The sequence below is a fragment of the Lichenostomus cassidix genome, chromosome 1, assembly GCF_008360975.1.
Source record: "Lichenostomus cassidix isolate B80296 chromosome 1, HeHo_3.0, whole genome shotgun sequence".
Lineage (NCBI taxonomy): Eukaryota > Metazoa > Chordata > Aves > Passeriformes > Meliphagidae > Lichenostomus > Lichenostomus cassidix.
Genome location: NC_139479.1, coordinates 87,200,732 through 87,222,803, shown reverse-complemented (window position 1 = coordinate 87,222,803; position 22,072 = coordinate 87,200,732). Strand labels below are relative to the sequence as shown.

General features: G+C 43.2%; 1 protein-coding gene across 2 annotated transcripts in view; it reads left to right on the top strand.

The window, feature by feature from the left end:
* The first annotated feature begins 351 nt into the window (after nucleotides 1-351).
* The window catches only part of FAM131B (family with sequence similarity 131 member B), a 32,376-nt gene continuing 10,655 nt past the window's right edge, over nucleotides 352-22,072 (top strand). Inside the window, exons 1-3 of one of the 2 annotated variants that reach the window (XM_085068206.1) lie at nucleotides 352-707; nucleotides 18,289-18,398; nucleotides 19,831-19,866. In XM_085068206.1, the coding sequence (XP_084924332.1) occupies nucleotides 680-707; nucleotides 18,289-18,398; nucleotides 19,831-19,866 (174 nt within the window). In that variant the 5' untranslated portion in view covers nucleotides 352-679. Of the gene's footprint in view, nucleotides 708-2,178; nucleotides 2,302-18,288; nucleotides 18,399-19,830; nucleotides 19,867-22,072 lie in introns of those variants that run through there. The other variant, XM_085068215.1, reaches the window with a different exon arrangement.

The following is a 22,072-nucleotide window of genomic DNA, read 5'->3' as shown; positions in this document are numbered from 1 at the left end:
GCCTCCCCCTCCGCGCCCGGCCTGCGGCACCGCCCGCCGCTCACCTGTGCCCGCCCCGCCCCGCTCCGCTCCCCCGGCGGCCGGCAGGGACCCCGCGTCCCCCGCTCCGCCCGCACCCCGCGCCGCCCGCACCTGTCCCGTCCTGCCCGCCCGCCCGCGGGGTCCCTCGCCTCCGCCCCGCCGCCGGCCCGTCCCGCGCTCCCCGCGGGCTGAGGGGCGGCCCGGCCCGGCCGGCGCTGCCTCCCCTCCCCGGGCCGCGGAGGGCGGCAGCCAATCGGCGCGGCGCTGCCGGGCCGAGCTGTTTACCCAATCTCAGCCCGCCCCCCGTCGGGGAGCCGGGAGCGGGGCGCGGGCGGGCAGCGGGGGTTCGGCGGCGGCACCGGCGGGGACGCGGCCGCGGACGGGGAGCCGCTCGGGGCGCGGGGCGCGGAACGAGGCGCGGAGGCGCGGCGGGGGCAGATGCCAGCCTGGCCCGCGGGCTCCCCGCCCGCCCGCCCGCCTCGCCCCGGCGGGGGCACCCCGCGCTCCTACCTGACCATGACCCCGCGCCGCTCCCCGCTCGGCCGCCCCGGCGTCTCCCGCTGAAGAGACCGGCTCCTTTCCGACCTCCGCCGCTCCCCGCCTTCTCCGCCTACCCGCTGCTGAGGCTGCCGCCTCTCCCCGGAGCCCCGCCGGAGTGATGGGCTGCATCGGATCCCGCACCGTGGGTAAGGCGTTGGCGGGGACGGCGCCGGAGGATGCTCGGGCAGCCGCGGCCCCCGCCCGGGTAGCGGCACGGCAGCCCCGGCACGGCGGGCGGCCCCTCGCAGCCCCCCTCCCGGTGCCCGTGCAGCGCCATTAGCTGCGTGCGACCCTTCCCCACCTCGGTCTCCCGTGGCGCGGCGGGGCTCCGCCGAGCCGCTGGCCTAGGTGCTGGCAGCGGGGCGGAGAGACGTGCCCGGGGCCGGGGGTCGTCTGCCCGTGTCACCCGTGACGAAAGGTCGCGGAACATGTGGGTCAGTGCGGCGCCTCCGGAGAAGGGGGTGGGTGCGGGGCGTGCCGTGCCGTGCCGAGCCTCCCGAAGCGGGATCAGGCGGCCGGCGGCTGCATCCTTTGCTCGGTGAGGGTTTATTGTTAGCCGAGGATACATAACGCTGCATGATCTGCACGTCTTCTTCTCTCCCCCTTCCCCCTGCGTAGACTTCAATGGAGAAGAGCAAACAAAACTGAATCCCTTCCCTCTCGCAGAGCCGTAGCGAGGGGACACAGGGGGAGGGATCGCATCCTTTCACTGGGCCACGCCATGCACATTTTTAACCAAAGGATCCGGAGCTTTTAGGCTATGTAACCCAGCTCTCCCCTCCTACACACATCCAGATACCGAGAGGTCCCTTGATCTTTGAGCACAGGTATCTACAGGTAAACACAGCTTTCTGGGCACACTTTCTTCCCTTCAGGAAATATTTGTTCTGTGCAAACCACAGGTACAGCCATCAGTTACATGGGGATGTATCATTCAATATGCCAAAAGAATCTCTGAGAGCAAAACAGAGTTCATTTGGCCGTGTATCTCTCTCCCAAGCTGTTCCCTAGAGCACACGGACACTGTGACATCTGTGGGAAAAGGAGACCTCTGAGCACATCAGAGCTGCACCACCACCCCAGACTAAGGGACTGTGTAACTCCAGAATAAATCCGAGGGACTGTGTCAAAGCCTGGTGCTGTGACACTTCTTGTCTCAGTGGGAAAGCCCTTTGTGAGCACTTGCAGGAAACCATCTACTCCTGCGGCAGCAAACTTTAAACTACAGAATCCAGTTTGTACTTTGGGAATTAATTCCTGCATCTAGCCTATGTCTCTTTGCGGTCTCCAATGTCCTCATGACCTAGAGAAATCACTTACGTCTTCTGTAATGTCCACATGGCAAAGATCACTGCAATATTTCCCTTGAGATTCTTCAAGCTTACCTGGATTACTGTCTCTGTAGCATATCAGGATGAGGATTGCCTCCATCTCCTGCCTTGCCCATGTCCTCCACACACCTACGCTGCCGAGGACATTATTATCCTGTTAGCTGGGTAATTATCGATATGCCTTTTATCGATGTGTGTCTGAACTGGCAGCATTAATTCTTGGTCTCTCTTCCCACAGTGCTGTTGAAATAAAGAACAAACATGCATTTAGTACCATCCACTCTCCACTCCAAAATGTGGTTTAGCTGTCATAAAACTACAGGTGTTTTTTCCTGTGCACGGCAGCGTTTTTATGATCTGTGACTTGGAATCTGTGTTACAAAAAACACCCTTGTATAACTGAGCTGTTGTGTCATTCTCATATGAGTTTATATATATGGTTATATATGTATTTATAAATGTCATACAGTTATGTGGGTATAGATGAAAACAAAATAGCATCTATGCATTAAAATGTTGATAGGATAATCATAGCTGAAAATTGACTTCGTGTGCAAATTGCAGTCTTTCAATGCAAACCTTAATGCTACAGATGTTCAACTCTGTATGGGATAGTGATTTTTGGTTGGTGTGATACATGTTCATTCTTGATGGTGATAGCACAGTGGACTTTACAGACCTATTTATACAGTTAAATGAGCAATTTTTCTTGGCCTCATGTTGTGAAGGCGTGTGCTAAGGGGGATTGCACATCTATGATTCCCATCTCTGTGGGAGTCAGATCTGAATGTAGTAATAGTGCCTGATGCCTGCTTCGTGTGAAACTTTTACACTGCTTTGCTTTAGAAAGGGCTTATTCTGTTCTCAGTCCTAGAGGCTGGATTTAGTGCAGGTGGGATCCTTGAGTTTTATTTGGACTCCTCCACCTAAGGAATTTTGTTAAGAGCAATTCTTACTCGGCAGCCTAGATTTTTCACACCAGCCATCCTGGAATTATTGAGAGGATTCTTTAGACATGTTTTGGGAAATCAGTGCTTTGAAGTACTAGGTCTGAGCTCTAGGACATGGCTGGAAATTAACACCCTAGCATGAGTAGAGCTTTGTGTCCTCTCTTCCAAGTGTGTCTGGTTAGATTTTTGCAGAATTGTTTCAGTATACAGGCTCTGTATTGCCTTTCCAAGACCAGGTAGGTCCTAGAGAAAGGAGTGCTATTCTTGTGTTGGTTTTACCTTGGAATTTGCATGGAGCAGATTTTGAACTCAGAATTCAAGAGGTTTTAATTAGTGATAGAAAGCTCATAATCAGTCACATTTAGTTTATTCACCACACAAGGGCCAGTGCAGGATTGTGCCCTGGGCTTGCTCCGGGCCTTTTTCCATTCCAATTTTAAGCTAGCCACATGATTTCTTCATCTCCCGCAGGGATGTTTTACTATGATCTAGTTAGATGTCATAGTTTGCACATGTTTAGTGATGTGCAACTTTACGTTTTCTTTCCTAAATATGAGTTTTCTGGTTATTTCTCCCTGGGGAAAAGTAATTGAGAGGGTCATAACAGAGCAGCTCCATATGTGACAGTTTGAAATAGAATCATAGAGCATCTTTCAGTTTTATAGAGGACACCAGAATGGCAATGGTCACATTATGATTTCATAAGATATGAGAAGAGCTGAAAAGTGATCTTAAAAGGCTAACCTGATACCCAATCACCTTCTCCACCATCACATCTCAATGTCATATATGTGCTTTGTGTAACATGGCATGAGAGCAATTACACAGTGAGAACTGGACGTGGCTTCTTCACCTGATAATGGCTACAAGTCAGATCAAGTTGTAATGGCTACAACTATGATACCCCGTCATAGTTCCTAGAGAGCTGCCTAGCAACTCTCATCATACCTGGGTCTCAATTTCAGGGAATGTACAGGTGATTTTCACTGAGATTGCAGAGAGTTAAGGCTGTAAAATCCAGCTAGGAACTTGTAGATATTTGAGTACCAACCAACTAAATGCCAAAGATCAGCTTGATTGTTGTCAGTAACTGAGTTAGCCAAGTTTAGGGTTTCAGGTCTGCATAGATTGCATTGCAAGTGTACCTTTGACTACAGCTTAGACATCTCCTAACACTGGCTGTTCTGATTAGTGTGGCAAGGTTTCTCTTAATTCCTGGAATGGATTTAAATTAATAGAAAGCTCAAGCCTGTTAAGATTGGTCTCTCTTTTTTTCCTGGTAATTTCTCTGATTTCTCTCACATCTTTGCAGAGAAGCCTGCAGCAAACATGTTTTGTGAATGTGACATAAAAAGGTGGGAAAATATTCCAAGACATTAAAAATTAATAGTACTTTTGGAGTGTGGGAGAAGAGGAACTAGAATTGCTCATACTGGGTGTCAAGAGAAACTTTTTGCCTGTGAGAAATGTCAAGCACTGTAAGGGGTTTCCCAGAGAGGTTGTTCAGTATCCACTCTTTGAGGTTTTCAAGACCAGACTGGATAAAGCCCTGAGTAATCTGGTCTAACCTCATAGCTGACCCTGCTTTGAGCTAGAGTTTGCACTTCAGGAGGCACCTTCCAACCCAATTACCCTGTGATCCTATGCTTAGGATCTAAAGCCTGTAGTGGTTACCTTTCTGAGTCAGATTGGACCCACTGCTTTAGTCTTGCTCTGCCAGAGGACCCCAGGTGTTCTACATGTTGTTAGTACACTGTTGCACCCATCATCGCTTTTCTTTAGCTAATGATGAGTGCTATGTGTCACAGAATTCTTCACCATGATAACCCCAGCTGTCATCTGAAGTCCCCTCCATGTGTTTTTGGTCTGGCACTTTTTCAAGAGACAGCCCAAGTGACAGCTAGGCTCATGCACTCAGTGTCAGTCACTGACCGTGCAGACTAGAAAAGGCAGTGCTCTTCATTTTTCAGTCCCTGGTCAGATCTGATCTGCCAAATCCAGGTACTGAGCTTGCTGGATTGCTTTTACAAGGAATGGTCAGTGTCCTGTCAGAGGCAGGAATATGTACTTCCTACATTGCTTTCCCACTGTATGCTGTATGCTAAGTGTAAATGATTGGCTCATAGCATCCACAGCAGGAGAAACGGAGCCAAAGATCACCCACTCCTACTCCAGCCTCTTCAGATTCAACAGAGTGGGAGCAGAGTAGGAGGCTGACAGGAGAAGGGTAAAGCAGCTGGAGCAAGCAGTGTACGTATCTGTAGGTGTGTGAAGTGAGATCTGGAATGGAAAGTGTGGTCTACACACTTGGAGTGTGAAAAAGTGAGACAACCAGTCTGCATACGTATCTCACGCATACCAAGTATGTATCAAGGTGTCCAGCTCCTCCCTCCTTTACCTTCAACATCTGAATGAGTCAGTGAAGAGAAATCAGGAGAGGGAGAAGCCTTGGAAATGAAATGCTCATGCAAAAGGAAACTGAGTCATGAAAGTAGGGATATTTTCATTTAGTTGCATGCACACAGGTGGAAGGGGAAGGAGCACAGAGCTCTACGTAGAAACTGCCACTTTATAGGCGATGTAAATAAATGAGTGGGAAAAGGGGCATCTGGGTATCTTGTTTATAAGGAAACAGTCCTAAAAAAACGTGTGCAAGGTAAGTGTGTGTCAGCAGCAGTCATTAGGAGCAGAAAACTGTTGCTGATTGACCTAAGACTTTTTTTTTTGTGTGTGTGTTGGTGTACAGTGAAACAGATGTGGTTTGAAGAACAGAACTGAGGAAGAGCATACTGACATTGTGAACTCTTATGGACAGTAATATGAAAGAATTATCAGAGAAATGACAAAAAATGAGCTGATGAAAAATGGAAGTAATGAATTCATCGGCATGATAGAGCTGCAAGACTTAATTCTATAGACTTATGTATTGAAGCAGAAAAAGTGAACTAATCAATAAATATTTTAGGCCTGCTTTCTTGAGGGGAAGTAGAAAAAGAAGTTTTCAGCTCATTTAATAAGGTTATGCTCTCCAACAGCAAATAACTGTGAGTTTAGACTGATACTTAAACCAAGCAATTCAAGATAATTCACATTCGTGAGTTTTAAAGCACTTGGATAAAAAGTCAAAGCTTTGTTTTATAAAGTCTTGAAATAGTGAGGAAGGTCTCAAAGTGGAAAGCTGGAGTGTTATCACAACTTTAAAGGTTTTGTGAGACTACCTATGTAATTAATTATATCAATTTGTTAAAATTTCCAATAAAAGATTAGAAGGACAATATGCCAGTGAGAATGGGCTTATACAAAACAGAGCCTGTCAAGCTAACTTAATTTCATGGCTTTATGAGACTCCCTGCAGCCAACTACTACTGTGATGGAAGTACCTTTACCTACAATTGTGGTAATGGAGGTAAAATATGAGATTGGTAAGATAAAACCTCTAATCAGTTAGCAATCAGCCTAGTACTTCATGATTCTTTGACTAATAATACATGAGTACAGTACATTTTAAGTGCATCTAAAGTCAATAGACAGCAAAATAGTAACAAGGAAAAAATGATTGTTGAAAAACTTGTGGCTCTAATTTTGCCAAGTACTATGTGATTTTAACATAGTGCTCAAAATCCCACGGGAGATCTAAAATACTGATAAACTTGGTAGAATCTAGAAAGACTGGAAGAACTGCTAAAAATGAAAGTAACAAATGAAAGGGATGAATCAACGGTAGAGAATAGTTTGGTTCATTTTGAGTACTGAGTCTTGACAGACACTGTGCATTTCAGTCTAACCAAATATGGGTTCCTCTATCTAATGGCAGAGTGTGAATAGTGTTTACAGGACCAGAACTCTGTCAGAAAGCAGTCACACTAAATAAGCTCACAGATATCGGAACTGGTAATCAGTAGATCAACAGCTACTACTGGGAGGCTGCAGCCAAAGAAGCTGATGTGGCTCTTTGATCTTGAATATTGAATAGGAGGAGAGAAAAGCATATTTTCTCTGCATTTGGCACTTGTGAAAAAATTATTTTTCATCTACTTTGTCTAATTCTATTATTATCACTTTGAGAAATACTGCAAAACTGAAGGATGACAAGAAAATAAACACAGAACTGTGAATAAAAACTTACAGAAGTGACTTGATGACAGTCTTTAAGTGTTTGAAGAAAAAACATCTCAAAGTCATCTGACTCTTCAACCTAGTGGAAAACTATTTAATGTGATAGAAGGATGGCAGATACATTCAGATTGGAAATGAGGCAAAAATCAAATGGTAAAAATACTGAACTATTGGGATCATTTACTAAGAGTTGTACTGAGCCCTCTGTCACATGAACCCAATAAAATCAAGATTTTAAAAAATGCTCTAGTTCAAACACAGCAACAGAAATTATAACTAACAAAGGGAATGCCTTTAGCCTCTCTTATTTTAAGAAGGTCAGATTAGATGATCAGGATGTTTCTCTGTGAGTTTAAGCTATACATTCCCAAGTCCAGGAGTATACTAGACTTTAAAATGAAACGTAATTTTTATATCCCAGAATGAATGTGGTTGTATTTGCAGATGCTGATCAGACATGGCTCATGGGGAAAGTTTCAATTCAAAATTTCTAAAGTACACTGGAGAAAATGGTTTGGTGATCCAAATGGTGAGCATGTGGATTCACAGTCCACACGGGAAGAAGAGTTTTAGGGTTTATAATACTGGCCATTTATGTTTGCTGGCCAGGATGGTGATGGAAAGCTGTGACAACCAGAGGAACATCAAAGAGGCTGTGAAGGCAGGAAACTCAGTAGGCTGCAGATTAAATGTTTACTTCAGGAGCCATTCAAAGAGCCTGTAAAAGGCAAGTAACTTGCCTTTTGCAATGATTAGGAGGACTTACTGCATGATATTACTACTAAAGAGACTTCAGGTGACTCAGAGAGATTAGGACCATAGTAGAACATCACCACTCGCCACCCCCAACATCAAAAACCCAACAATTTTGTATCTGTTCATGGTGGAAGAAGTTGTGGAATTTTATCCTGTGGAATTTTTCTTTATTGGAGATGTATCAGATCAGCTTCTGATCAAAGCCTCAGTGAGGCTGTAGAGCAGGTAGATGAAAAAGTGGTCAGATGGTATTCATGAAGACTTCAGGAGAAGTTTGAGGCTGAAAGAGCTGAGCTACAGATTATTATCTGCAATGCTTTCCAATTACTTTGGTACAAGAAGACTGGAAGGTAGATAATGTGATGCCAGTTTTTAAATTGATTTTGGGATCTGGAAAACTGTAAGCTAGTAAACAAGATATGCCTAGGAGGCAAGCTAGTAAACATTACTCTGAAGAACAGAATTAGTGCATGCATAGACAGATAAGATGTACTGAGAAAGAGTTAACCCTACTGCTGTTAGTGGATATCACAATTTATAAGTCTTAGAAGGGGTCAACAAGCATATTGACAAGGGAGGTCCAATGGCAATAGTCCACTTGGATTTGCAAAGCACATTTGTAAAGGTCACTCACCCCAGGCTGTTAAAAGACATGAATCTGCTGTTGAATCAGAGTTCCTTAAGTAGCTGGGTAAAGATAGGAAACAAGGATTAGCATGAAACGTCTGTTTTTCACAGTGATATTTTTTCAGATTTGTGCATATCCATAAATTAAATGGAGAAGGGGGGGTTACATAATGAGGTAATAAAGTATGATAATAACAGTAATCATTTGGGGGAGCAGGCAAAAAATTGCATGCAGTGAATTGAAAAAGGATTTCACAATATTGAATTACTAGGTCATTTGATTTCACAATATCGAATGGCATAAATTATGGGTGAAATTTGATGTGGATGAATGTAAAATGATGCACACAGGCAAAGCAATTCTAGCGTTACATTTGCAATGATGGAGGTTCTGAGTTTACTATTACCATGCAAGAACGAGATCTTGGGGTTATAATGTTTAGCTTAATGCTTAGTACCACTAAAAATGCCAATCAAATGCTAGCAATTAGGAAAAGAGTACAAGAGTAAAATGAGAAACAGCATTATACTATGCATATATCCATATGGTACCCTTATCTTGAATATAGTATGTTGTCCCTAATTGTCCATTCCCATTTCAGAAAGGCCATAATCCAATGGAAAATACTCAGAAAAGGGCTGCAAAGACAATCAAAGGTATCGTGTGGCTAATATGAAATGAGCCATTTAAATAGACAGGGATTTCACAAGTATGGAAATGAGATGGTTAAGGATAGGAGAAATATCTATAAAATCATGAATTTTCTCTGGGACAGGAACAGCATGGAGAAAATGATGAAGGAAGAATATTTCATTATCAGTTGCAAAACAGAATCTAGACATCAAATGAAACTAGCAAGTGGCAAGCTTCAAACAAATAAAAGTCAGCACTTCCTCATGTAACAGAATTCAATTGTGGAAGTACTTGACGTAGGATGCTATGGGTACTAAAGAGCTTTTTTCATTTAAAAAGCGAACAGATGAATCCTTTAAAGATGACTAAATACAGAGGCAATGTCTCTGTCTTGGGAACTACCTGAGGTGTGGATTGTGACAGGCTAGGACAAATATTCTGGGAAAATATCGCCGCTGTTTCCCCAGTTTGTATATTCTCTTTTACACATCCACTCCCACTTTAGGGACAAGCTGATACTCATCCTGAACAAATACTAAATACCTCCTTTTCCACTAAAAGAAGAAGAGAATGAAGAAAAGAAACCAGAGAGGAAAAACCTCAATGACTGAGAAGTGGGGGGTGGGAAGAAGAAAAAAAATAAGAAAAGAGAATGGTGTAAAGATTAATAGGCTAAAACCTGGTAAACAGGGAACCAAGGGGGAACAGTGATATTTCTATATTTCTGTATTTCTGTGATATCCCGGAACTGGTAGATGCTGCCTAGTGATGCCCTGCCCAGAGCAAGGGAATAGAAATAACATTGTTAGTTATTGGGATCTTGGGATTTTCTCCTCCTGCAGCTGGACATAGCCAGCTTGGTGAGAAATGGGACAGTTGTTAAAGAGGACCCTGAATTATGTGGGTCTTGGAATAGAAACCATCCAAGTAAAGATACAAGAAGTGCAGCCAGAATCTTAGTAATAAGTTCTGGAGGAGACAGAAGATTGGCATGTGTGGTGTGCCAGTCTGCCTCTGATCACAGAAAATGCATGACTTGGGGAGTCCTGTGACGAAACTTGTGCCTTCTGCTTGATGAAGGATTTTTTCAGCTGATAGTCCCAATGGTCCACAGAATTATCTCGAAGTAGAAACTGGCCACCAGGGTTCCTCATTCTCTCCTGACAATGAGTGGTCCTACAACCATGTATCATGGGTCTAAGGGGTCGTTAACCCTGTGTTTGGGTTTAAGGGGGAGGTTAAACAAATGGTGCATGTACCTGGCAGAGTGATGACTGTTCCCTTGACATGAGGACGAAAAACAGAGGCAGTGTTTTTTGGCAGCCCTTGGAGAGATTAGAGGAGCCTTATGAACAGTATGTACCCCCTGAAGGTTGCTCTCTGCAGGTGTGGATGCCCCTCAGGGACTGCAGGGAAAATCGTGGGGTGGGATTAGGGTTGGATATGATGGTGAGGTGTGGCCTCACCTGAGCAGGTGTGGGGCTGGGCACTCTGTCCAGCAGCCTGTCTCTCTGCAGGCTCAGTGCCAGCAGGTCTTTGTCATTTTCCCCAGTTGTTTAGGGAGCTGTGGAGCTCTGTCTGGTGATGACACCTGAAGCCCTGCTGGTGGCTTTCTAGGATTGGGAACAGTTTCTCTCACCAAATATCTTCTGGAAATATAATACATCAGAAAGGAAACAGACTAGGACTTTCCTAGAGTGTAAGAATTTCCTGACACAGCTGGTGAATGAGCCAACTAGGGAAGGCACCTGCTGGACCTGTTGTTTGTGAGCAGAGAAGGACTTGTGGGTGATGTGGTTGGAGGCTGTCTTGGGCATAGCCATCACAAAATGATAGAGGTTTTAATTCTCAGGGCAGTTAGGAAGGGGATCGGAAGAACTGCCACCTTGAACTTATGGAGGTCAGACTTTGACTTGTTTAGGAGACTGTTTCATAGAGTCCCAGGAGTGGCAGTCCTGAAGGGCAAAGCAGTCCAGGAAGGCTGGACATTATTGAAGAGAATATCCCAAAGGTGCAGAAACAGTCCATCCCCCTGTGCTGAAAGATGAGCTGGTGGGGAAGAAGACCATGCTGGCTGAACAAAGAGTTTAGTAGTCTGAAACTCAGGAAATAGAGAGAGTGTATCACCTTTGGAAGAAGAGGCAGGCTGTTCAGGAAGACTACAAGGATACTGTGAGGTTGTGGAGGGAGAAAATTAGAAAGGCCAAAGACCAACTAGAACTTAGTCTGGCCACTGCCATAAAAGGCAATAAAAATGTTTCTATAAATGCATGAGCAGCCAAAGGAGGGCTAAGAAGAATCTTCATCCTTTATTGGATGTGGGGGGAAATATAGTGACAAAGGACAAGAAGGCTGAGGTATACACTTCAGTTTTTTGGGAGAGTGATGAGAGTGCATCAGCAGCCTCAATGCCTCCTGGCTGGCTCTGACCACTGGTGCTGTTCCAAAACCAGATGCTTGGTGAGGACTGTGACCAAGTGTGCGATGGCTGTGGTGCAGAAGGGTGCAGCCCTTACCTGGCTGTAAGCTCTGGGGCTGCCAGAGTGATACCCACAGCTGAGGTGGGGCAGATAAGGAGAGTGGAGCCTGAAACTCCCGGGCTGCCACTGCCCTCGTGTGCTGATGTTTGGAGCAAGCTCTTGTTATGCCCACCCGACAAAGAGGGACCAGGAGCATCCCTGAGGTGAGAAAGGTGCACTGTGATCTGCTAGATGACTCTTGGGGAATACTGGGGATGGTTCTTCTTCCCCACTGCTAAGGGTGAGACTACAGCACAAAGATGGCACATATAATAGTATTCTTATGCTTCAGGGCAGTGCCCATGTGACATGCTGGCTACAGAGGAATTAAAATTTAAACACCTATGGAGAGCAACGTATGAAATTGCCTGCTGCATATTACTGCTGTAAGGCTGGCTGTGGGCCAGCCAGAAGGGGCTGCTACCTTGGTTCATATCGACATTTTTATACTTACTGTGCTGAATAAGGCCCCTGGGGACACATTCTCTGCACTTCAGAGAAGCAGTGAAGAATGAGGATAAACCCATCGCTGCTGTTCAGGCGGACTGATACTTGTTCTGCAAATGAGACAGGGCTCTGAGGTTTGGGTTTTTTTAAATTTGTGTTAATTGGACGTGTTCCGTTTTGCAGTACCTCCTCAGCCCAAATGACATGATGGCTTCTCAGAGCAGAGCTGCCTGTGTCTAACATTAGGCTCTCTGCTCATCTCCTTTTACTTGAACAGATGTGATATGCACATAGCCTTTAGTATTGGTTTGAAAGTGTTTCCAGTCAAGAAGAAAAATGTAGGTGTTGGACATTTGTTCATTAATTTTATCTCCTAAAAGCTCTGAAAAGGGACCTACCTGCAAGGAGAGGAAGAATGGACTGGAAAAGTATTCAAATTATCCAAATTCAAAGCAAAGATCCGGAGAACAGCACATCTGATTCGTAATCTTACAGACATGTCAGAACTGTAAGTGTTCCCATTTTTCATCAAAAGCTTGAAACATATCTGTTTTGTGGAGACCAAGACAATTACGTACCTTGGTGAGCACCAAACTGTTCAGCTCTGTTTCCTCCACAAAAACAGTGTTTTTTTCTGTTTCTCTTCCACAAGTGACCCTGTTGGTAGATGCCAACAGCAGATAATTAATTTTTATGTTTTCTTGTGCAGTACAAGCTGGAATTCTTACGGAGTTATGCAAGTAACTTGGGTTGACTGATTTCTCAGCTTTACCTGGGAGAATTTGAGTGCTTCTTTCAGAGGTTCACCTCAGGGACAGCTCAGGTGGCGCAGGTTCATTCCTTTCCCTGATCACCTTTTGGATAGCTTTGATTGGCTCTGTGTAAAGCAGGCAGGGAAGGAAAAGGTTTCTATGGTTATTCTAGCTGTCCATCTCTCAGTCCTTCTCGGTAGCTTCAACTGCTTTAATTTCAACCACATTTGACAAGACATGATGATGCTGTGTTTGACAAAGATAAACACTCCCACGAGTATCATGAAAATTGGTATCAGGGAAAGAACAATTTAAAGACTGATCGTAATTACTGCAATTACATTTGTTGTTTTCTTAGTTGTTTGGGAAAAGAAAAAGGGAATGGAAAAGAATAATTGAACCATTTACTCTAAATATTCATCTTTACCAACATTAACATCGGCTACTGCTATCAAATGACAAGGTTTCTACCCTATGCTGGAAAGTAACATTTGGGAAACAGAAGAAAGTGTGCTAACAGGGGATAATAGCAGTGCTGAAAAGTCATTGCTTAATTAATATGTTTCTTATGTTAATTGGCATGACACATCAGAAAGCAAACAACACAAATACTTACTTGGTATGTGGTGGAGATCTTCACCAGCATCCTATTCTGAAGGGAAAAACAAAATTTAAGACTCTAAAACTCCATTCATATACTTGGTGTGGGACAAAATAGAGAAGACAAATTGGAGATGATGTTTGACATCCAGCACAGAAGTTACAACACAATAGACTAATAAAGGCTATAGATGCAGATTAAAGTCATAGATGCAGAAGCCTGATTAAAGGATGGACTTTGGTAAATGAACAAAACTGCAGGCACAGCTACCAAATATAGAATCAATGAATGCACAGTGGTAACAGCAATCGAGAAAATGTCAAGAGGAAACCCAAGGAGAATAGGCTTGTTTAGATTAAGTTTTGAGTAATTCAAAACAAGCAGAATTTCTTATGATCACAGAAATGCAAAGAAACTGAAAATATGTCCAACTAAGAAACTCTGTGTCTCCATGGTAAATTAAGTAATGTGGCAAAACGAGCTACTGAAATAGTAAAAATGTAGTAATATTAGATCAGCAAGGTTAGGTGCAGTCATCCAGATGGTTTCTTGGATTTTTCCAGTGTATTCATCAAAATGGTCACTTTGCTTGGGAATGCTTACTACAGACATTTCCTAATTTTTCAGAGTCCAAAGTTACAATGCTCAAAAAACCAAAATAAAGCAAGAAGTGGGGAAAAGGATATTTTCTTTCCTCCACTTTTTTTTTTTTTTCTCTTTAAATGTTTTTAATCTTTATTATTTAGGAAGGCTTGGCTTAAAAATAAATCTTGATTTTTACCTTAGCAGGACTGTAAGAGGAGGGATGATATTTTTCCCCAAAGGCTTTAATGTCTTGAGTTGAAATGTTATGTCAGTTGTAATAGAGACATCTCTTTCTTATACGTGTTTTTCAGGGTTTGTTTTTATCTAATTTGTGTTAAAAAATACAAAGCAGCCATGATCTGAAATAATGTGGCTTAATGTATTTATGTATTTTGACTGCTTTCGTTTTCTCTCTCTGCTTCATGTAATCAGCTTCCTACTTCTTCTTCAGTCATCTACTGAGTCTTCCAAAACAAGGATGAAATCTATGATGATCAAAAACCCCAAACCAAATAATATATTTTTAAATAAAATGAAGACGTTTTTTAAAAGTTCAGTGAAAATGAACCTGTTCTATATCCTTTCTATATACACTATACAGAAACAATGACAAGGAGATCAGAAACCCTGTTATCTTTCAACTTTCATCACCTCATTTTGGAACATCTAAATGAGAAATTTGATAGCATGTTTGTAAAAATTCCACTTTAAAATTAGCTTTATGACCCACTCATTTTAAAATTCTTACCAGCTCTATATGGAGAAGAGCAAATACTATTCTGTAAGAGGTGATTGATCACAGAATTACAAATGGAGTAGTCATGATGATTAGCAGAAGCTGGAGTGGAAGATGGATAAGAGAAAATAAATTTTATTGGAGAAGAAATGTACCACTACAAAAGAAAAAGACTCTGTACTAATTGCAGGGAGAAGGAGGTTGACAAGGGACTGTGTAAAAAGAATACTAATTTACATCACACTGCTTTCTGTTTCTGTTTTCCCACTGCACTCTCCATTCTTTTTTCCTGATTTTCCATGTTTCTTTCCTTCCATCTGTGAGAGCAGAACTTGATGTTTCATGTCTGTGGGTTACTGTTGCCCTTACTATTTCTAGCAGAAGAGAAAAATACACTATCCTTTATCCAAGTTTCAATAAGAGAAAGTAATATTGCCCCAGGCCCAACATCAGTTAGAGCACAGACATTTTCTTTTCAACCAGTGTGTGCTGTTGTAACTTTTCAGCAGATATGACTGCATTTAAAAGCATTTAACAGATGTTAAAGAGTTATTTTCTCTCAATATATTTCTCTCTTAGTACCCGTGAAACTGTTTAGACCTAGAATTTATTTTCAATAATTATTCAGTCTTTGTAGAGCATGCAAAATCACGTATTACTCATTCTTTTTCCCTGAACTAGGTAGATGAGTTGTTTCAACTGGAAAAAAACAGTAGTAAATAAATTCTGCAGGTCTTTAGTTCTACTATTACAGAACTGGTGTGGACTTTGAGACAAATAATTGTTTGATGTTCTTCAACCATTTGATGCTACCATCTGCCAGAATAGTATTAATATTCAGCCTGGGGAACAGAAAGCTCCTGGGAAACCTTATAGCACCTTCCAGTAACTAAAGGGGGGCTGAAAGCTGGAGAGGGACATCTTACAAGGGCATGGAGGGATAGCACAAGGGGAGTGGCTTCAGAATGGAGGAGGGCTGGTTTAAATTCGATAATATGAAGAAATCTTTTGCTGTGAGGGTGCTGAGGCACTGGTACAGGTTGCCCAGAGAAGTTGTGGGTGCCCCATCCCTGGAAGTGTTCAAGGCCAGGCTGGATGAGCCAACCTGGTCTAGTGAAAGGTGTCCTTGTCCATGGCAGGGGGGTGAAACTAGATGATCTTTAAGGTCCCTTCCAACCCAAACCATTGTGTGGTTCTATGAATATTTTACACAGTCTAATACTTCAAGGAAACCATCAGTGGGCTTGCAGAATTGAGAGCAAAGGCTGAGTGTCATTTGCTGGACTTCGGGGCTGTCAAGTCACATGTGCTGAGCAAGAGGCGTCCCTTTCTTTGGCTGGGGCAGAGATGTCTTTGCAGAGCATTCCCAGAATGGTGCTGCAGCCTGTGTGCAGTGTGTGCCAGGGTGTCTCTGGACTTACAGAAGGCCCACAGCATTATGCTCAGAAAGGGCTGAGAGTACAGCAAAAAGGCCTTGGGTAAATGGAGGTAAAACAGGCATGACACTGTTACCTGCACTGAAGGGTTCTGGACAGCTGCCTTCTGCTTCAGAGAGGTGACATCTCTCCTGCCTCTCCAGCATCCCTGTCTTGTCCAGTTCTGTGGCAGGAATGCCCCAGCTCTCCCTTTCTAGTGTGAAGGGTTGCAGGTGGAGGGAAGAAGCACAGACAGGAAAAGACAGCTGGATCCCAGCATGCAGGGTCAGGCTCCTGCTCTACTCTTTGCACCAGTTTCATCCTCCCACTGACCTCTGCTGGGCCCTCAGCTCACCCTCATCACAGTCAAGCCCTCCACTCCTTCCTCTCTAGATTTGCACTTCCTGGTGGTGCTCCTTCCTTCTTCCCTTTACTCATTCCCTGTTCAGGGAAACTGGGTACAAATGTATTCCATTCTAAGCCACAGCCAAACCATACAGCTGGGCTTGCACAGCTCTGGCTGGAAATTCCCTTTGCCAGAGATACTTCTAGCCCTAGCAGGTTTACTTTGAGCCCAGATAGAAGAGGTTTCCAGCCGTGGTGGTAACAGGCAAGTCACGAGTGGCCTGTTAAGCCCTTGCTCTTCTTTTTTGAATGCTGAAATCCCCAGATCTCCCTCCCTTGCTTTGCTGGACTCAAGGTTGCCAGCCCAATCGGTGGCAGTGCAGTCAGCAAGAGCTCAGTGAGGCCCAATATATGCCTGTGCTTGTCAGGAAAATCAATTAAGAGTATCACAACCTTGAAGGGTGATGTTTGTCATGCTCGTCATAGCCATGTTCTGCCTTCTCCTGAAGTCTGGCTGTGCCTGACCTCTGTGCTCACCTTTGTAGCATACAGTACAGGAATCCTTTTTCTTTTAAATCCCCAGAGTTGCAAGGAGCTGCAACTCAGAGAACAGCAGCTTTACTCAGCCTAGTTAGAAGCATATGGGGGATGCTGTTAAAGCACTTGGTTCTAATGATCCTGGTGAACAGAAATGTACTTCGGATTTGAAAGAAAAAAATTATTTAGTTCCTTCAGAAAAGTCCCTTAGTTCCTTCAGAAAGCAAGCTTCCTGCACAGCAGGAATTTGAGATGTGAAGGTATGGTGGACGCCACAGTATGCAAATAGCATTGTCTTTCTGATGTTTTTGATATCTCCATGTTTAGCCTTTTAAGGGATGAAGTTAATTTTTTTTGCATTTTGATCCTAGCTAATGAATTCCTCAGGCTTCCCACCCGTAAGTGCTTCATGGCTCCTGCAGGCTTGTGTGGGGTGGAGTGCAGCATCTCTCACCTGTCAGAAGATTTCTACTGGGGAAGTGCAGTGATGAGCACTCTATAAATGTGCCAGAGCTGCTGGAATAAGCAAGGGGGCTTTTCTGTGGAGGAGAAATATGCTTTAAAACGTCAAAAAAGTTAGAAGATCATGAAAGTGGAACCATTCATCTTCAATCCAGAACAGACTAGACATTCCTGAATTGGTCCCAGGAATAGATGATCATTTGGGCGGCTACATTTCTTGACAGGTTCTAGGAGACTCAGGTTTCAGGACAGTACAATTGTTGCTCTGTGACATGGGAATGAATTGAAACAGAGTTTGAGAATGGCACACAGGCTGAAGGCACATCAAATTGCTAACTGCACAGAATAGTCCTGGTTACCTGCATGACTACTTATGAGTGCTTCTTTGCATTTAGATTCACTTTCTAAACTTATTCTTTTTTAATCTTGATAAAATTTTATCATTTTTGTTTTATATTATTGATATTTAAATTTTGAAATGTAATGGCAGGTATTAAAAAGGTCTCTAATCTTGCTGAGAATGGCAAAGCAAAGGCTCCAGCAGCTCTAAGGTCATGTCCAACCAAATGAAACCATGGTGGTGAAATTAAGAGATGATGGTTTGATATTGGAAGGGGATACTAAAGGAATTGGTTCTTTCCCAGTCACACATCATGACTGGATGAATCTGTACTTTAACCGAGCATACATCATGCTTGAGAAAAACACAAGTGACTAGTCTTCATATGGAGATAGCTGTGAGAAATACAATAGTTGATGATGTGCAGGTGGTCTGATTAAAGATGGAATATCTGATTTAATTCTGTTGTGGCCTTAAGCTCAATGATTCTCTTGCTTGCTTAGCTGAGTTGGCTTAAGCCTGATAGAGCAAATTGTAGTGGCATTCAGAAGCCTGACCAGATGTGTTCCCACAGGAAACGAGGTGATTGCAGTAGACTGGAAGGGACTGAAAGATGTGGACCAAATCAATATGGACAGCACGAGTTCTCTGCATGGCAGCAGCTTCCATCGACCTTCCACTGAGGTGAGTGCCTGGCCTAGACCATCTTAGCCAAGGGGATCAGAAAGTTTGCATTTGTTATGGGTTCAGAAATGGGTGTTGTGCATCACTGAGGCGTCATCTGTGAGAGGAGTGGAATGCCAGTGAGCCCCCGAGGATCAGACCTGTGTAGCTTGGCTTGCTCTGAATAGAGTTGAGTCACTCCCTTCACAAGAGCCATAGTGAGTAAGAACTTGCAAATGAAAGTGCTTTTTAACCACTCATTGTGGGAGTGGAACGCAACGTAGGAAAAACAGTGACAGTTCTGACAAGCCTGTAGGTCTGCATTCCCTGAATAAGGATTCTCATTGGAATGTCCAGCATTGTGTCTGTCCCAGCTTCTGCAGCAAAGCCATGTAATCTTTTGAAGAAATACGTCTGTCTTCATTTTGATTTTTAGGGCTGCGCTCATTAGTAACTCACAGCCAATAGATTTACCATGCAGTATCTTAAGGGCTGGTTTGTTTGCTGTTCTGAATTATTGCAGCTGCTGCATTCTTAGATACCTGAATTTCCAGCTTTGTAAGGGTCAGGGTATGCAATGATGATTAATAAAAATGTAAAATCTATTTTAAATGCTTAATATTTGAAGAATCCCAAATAATGTCCACAAATAACCTTAACAAATAACATACAGTTTGCAAAACCTTGAAAAATGTTAATAGGTGGATAAATATACGTTTGTTGTTGGGTTTTTTTGTATACCTTGCTGGCTTGGAATGTAACTTCAAGACGCTTAGAGTTTAATGGAGTCCTGGGAGAAATTGTTTGGCCTGATCTTATATGAAGAATTCAGTCAAATCAAAGCAGATTTAAAAGTCAGTGAGCATAAACTACACCTCAGTGAACATTTTGATTTATATGAATGGATACAATAGGTGTAACATGAGTCAACTAAATTTTCCTGAGTGTCTCCATCCCCATACCCAAGATGTTGAGGTGTGAATCCTCCCAGCTGAAGGAAATATACTCTGAATTAGAGCAGTGGTGGCTGATGCGGGAAGTGGTTCTGGTTTGCAAGGGGCGAGTGAATCAGAATGGACAAACCAAAACAGTGCAGGAGCAAATAATTTCGGCAGAATTCTGTTTCTTGCGGCACAACACTCAAAATACAAAGGTGGTGTAGCTCCTCCTTGTGTTAACCTCAAAGTGGTGCAGCCCACACTGAGGAGGGGAGCCTTGTGAAAAAGTGCTTTTCTCTTTCTGCTCTGTCACCCCATTCACTATTCCACCTCCAAACACCGTGACACCAACAGGCACCATAATCACCAGCAGGGAATGAAACCAGCTTGAAAGACACGAGTTATTTATAACATACCAGATAAAGTAGTGCCTGTAGATTATGGCAAACTACTGGAGTTGTGTGGCTGCTTGCAAGTTGTTACACTAACATGGTGCCATTCTTTGCTTTCTTTAGCAAACACGGACAGATTTCTCCTGGGATGGTATCAATGTGAGTATGCACTGCATCACTTTTTAAATTTCTAGTCATAGGAAGACCAGGATTTGTCTGACATTGGAGGCAGTTGAGGCCAGAATGGAGACATGACTCGAAGTCCTTAGTGCCACTGACATTCTGGGAGTTGTCTACAATTCAGAGGATGGTGATGGATTTTTGTTTGCTTCTGAGTCTTTTGCTGTCTGCCAGGTATTTCGATCTGGAGGTGGCTGTTGAACTGCTTTCATCCTTTTTGGAGCAAATGTGTGCTGTTTCATATGTTTTATTTTTGAGATTTCTGGGCGCTGCTACAGGAGAAGGGTGTCCGTCCAGCGCGTTTTGAAAAATCAGTAGTCCTTGATTAGAGCATCATTTGCTCTTCTCCAAGTGTCTGGGAGAAATGTCTCCCTCATTTTCAGTTGCACACAAAAGTGAAAGAATTCTCAATGTCTCCTAGGGTAGATGGTCAACACCAGTTAACCTCAGTTAAAAAGCAGATGAGAAACAAGCAAACATGTTAATTACACATGTTCCTTTTGCTCTTAATACCTGTGCCATGAAAAAAAATATTTTTCACTAATGCAAAAACCGCATCCCGAGAAAGGAATAATGCATATTTGTTCTACTGGACTTTTTTTAAGGGTACTTAAAAATATCTTCACTTAAGTTACCTTTATAGTTTTGTACACTTGGAAAGGCAGGATTAGCAGCTCCACTTTGAGTAGTATAAGTATTTTCAAATTCCCAATTCTTTCAAAACTTTTAGAATACATGTAGCTTTCTTGTTTACTGGGATTTGAAAGCACTTGGTACATTGAATATAATTTTTAACTAATTGTCACCCTGCTGATACCTCTTTCATTGTGGCACTTATGGCTTGGGATTTTTTGCCTAGATCAATTACAGAAACAAATTGTGTGGAAAAACAATGGTGCATGCAGCAACTGTCGGGAAGAAATTTATAATTTTTTGTTTCCTCACTGCGCCTCTGTCTAGCTAAAAGAAAAGTACACAAGGTTGTGTTTCCTTAAAGAAAATAGAAGACAGTTTCCTTACTTGCAGTTTTCCATTTTCCAACCCATACAGAATCCATGGAGCTATTTCATAATGCATCTCTTACCCAGTGTAATTCCATAGATCTTCTTTAGTACCGAAGCTGGATCATGAATTTCCTTCCCGTCCCATGTGTTCCTGCCTCCATGTCATAGCTCTCCAACCTTGCAGTAGTAGGAACCCTCTGCAATTTACTTTCTTTTTTGGATGGGTTCCATGAGGCAGCTCACAGCACAGCCCCCAGGCTGTCTTGGAACAAGTGGGTGGATACTGAGCAGCAGTACCCAGGCAGGAATGACCAGTGGGGGCATAGATGGACTTTCTCCCACAAACTTCACCACCAAAGGAAATGCATCGTGGAACAAGGGCTGTGTTCTCACTTTTTACTGTTCTTCCTCTGCTTTCTGATTTCTTCAGCTCACATTACACATGGCGCGATCTTGGCTCCACAGTTACAGGATGCCTTAGCTGCTGCATTTACACTCAGTTTCCAGAAAGACTCACCTCTCATATTTCGGCAATTGACTGGAATTCTATGCAGCTCAACATCTTTACAATGCCTTCCTTTGCCTCCAGTTATTTCACTGCCCAGTTAGTGCTCCACTCACTTTTTGTGAGGTCTGCGCCTGTGACCAAATGCTTGTTTTGTGTCAGGATTTAAAATTTCCATTGTCATGGTCACTACTTTTAAATATCTTTGTGTTTGAAATATTCTGGCCTTGATTTTCAGAGAGGTTGAAATGAAGAGCAGAAGCAATGCTTATTTAGCCCTTGTGAAAATTAAGCCTTGTATGCAATGCCTGGCATCTCTGAAGAAGCCTGATGAATTCATCTTGAGAGATTATTTTTGTGATGATGTTTGTGACGGCTGCCTGTCCCAACAGTGCCCTGTCCTTGTTATTCAGGGACTGAGGATAAACACAGAGAAGACAGTAAAGAAAATTAAGCAGAGCTGTAGACCACATTTCTTTAGAGATTTAGGGTGCTTGAAACAGGACCCATCACTAATATAGTCATGTTCATTTTGTTAAGACCATACGAGAAGAAAAAGCCAAACCAAAGTGACATAAAAAAATTGGTAGTACTATGCATGTATGATACATTACTGTGTCTTGCCTATTGTACTGACAACTCCCCACTGCAAGTTCCCTGAATTGTCCACCAGCCA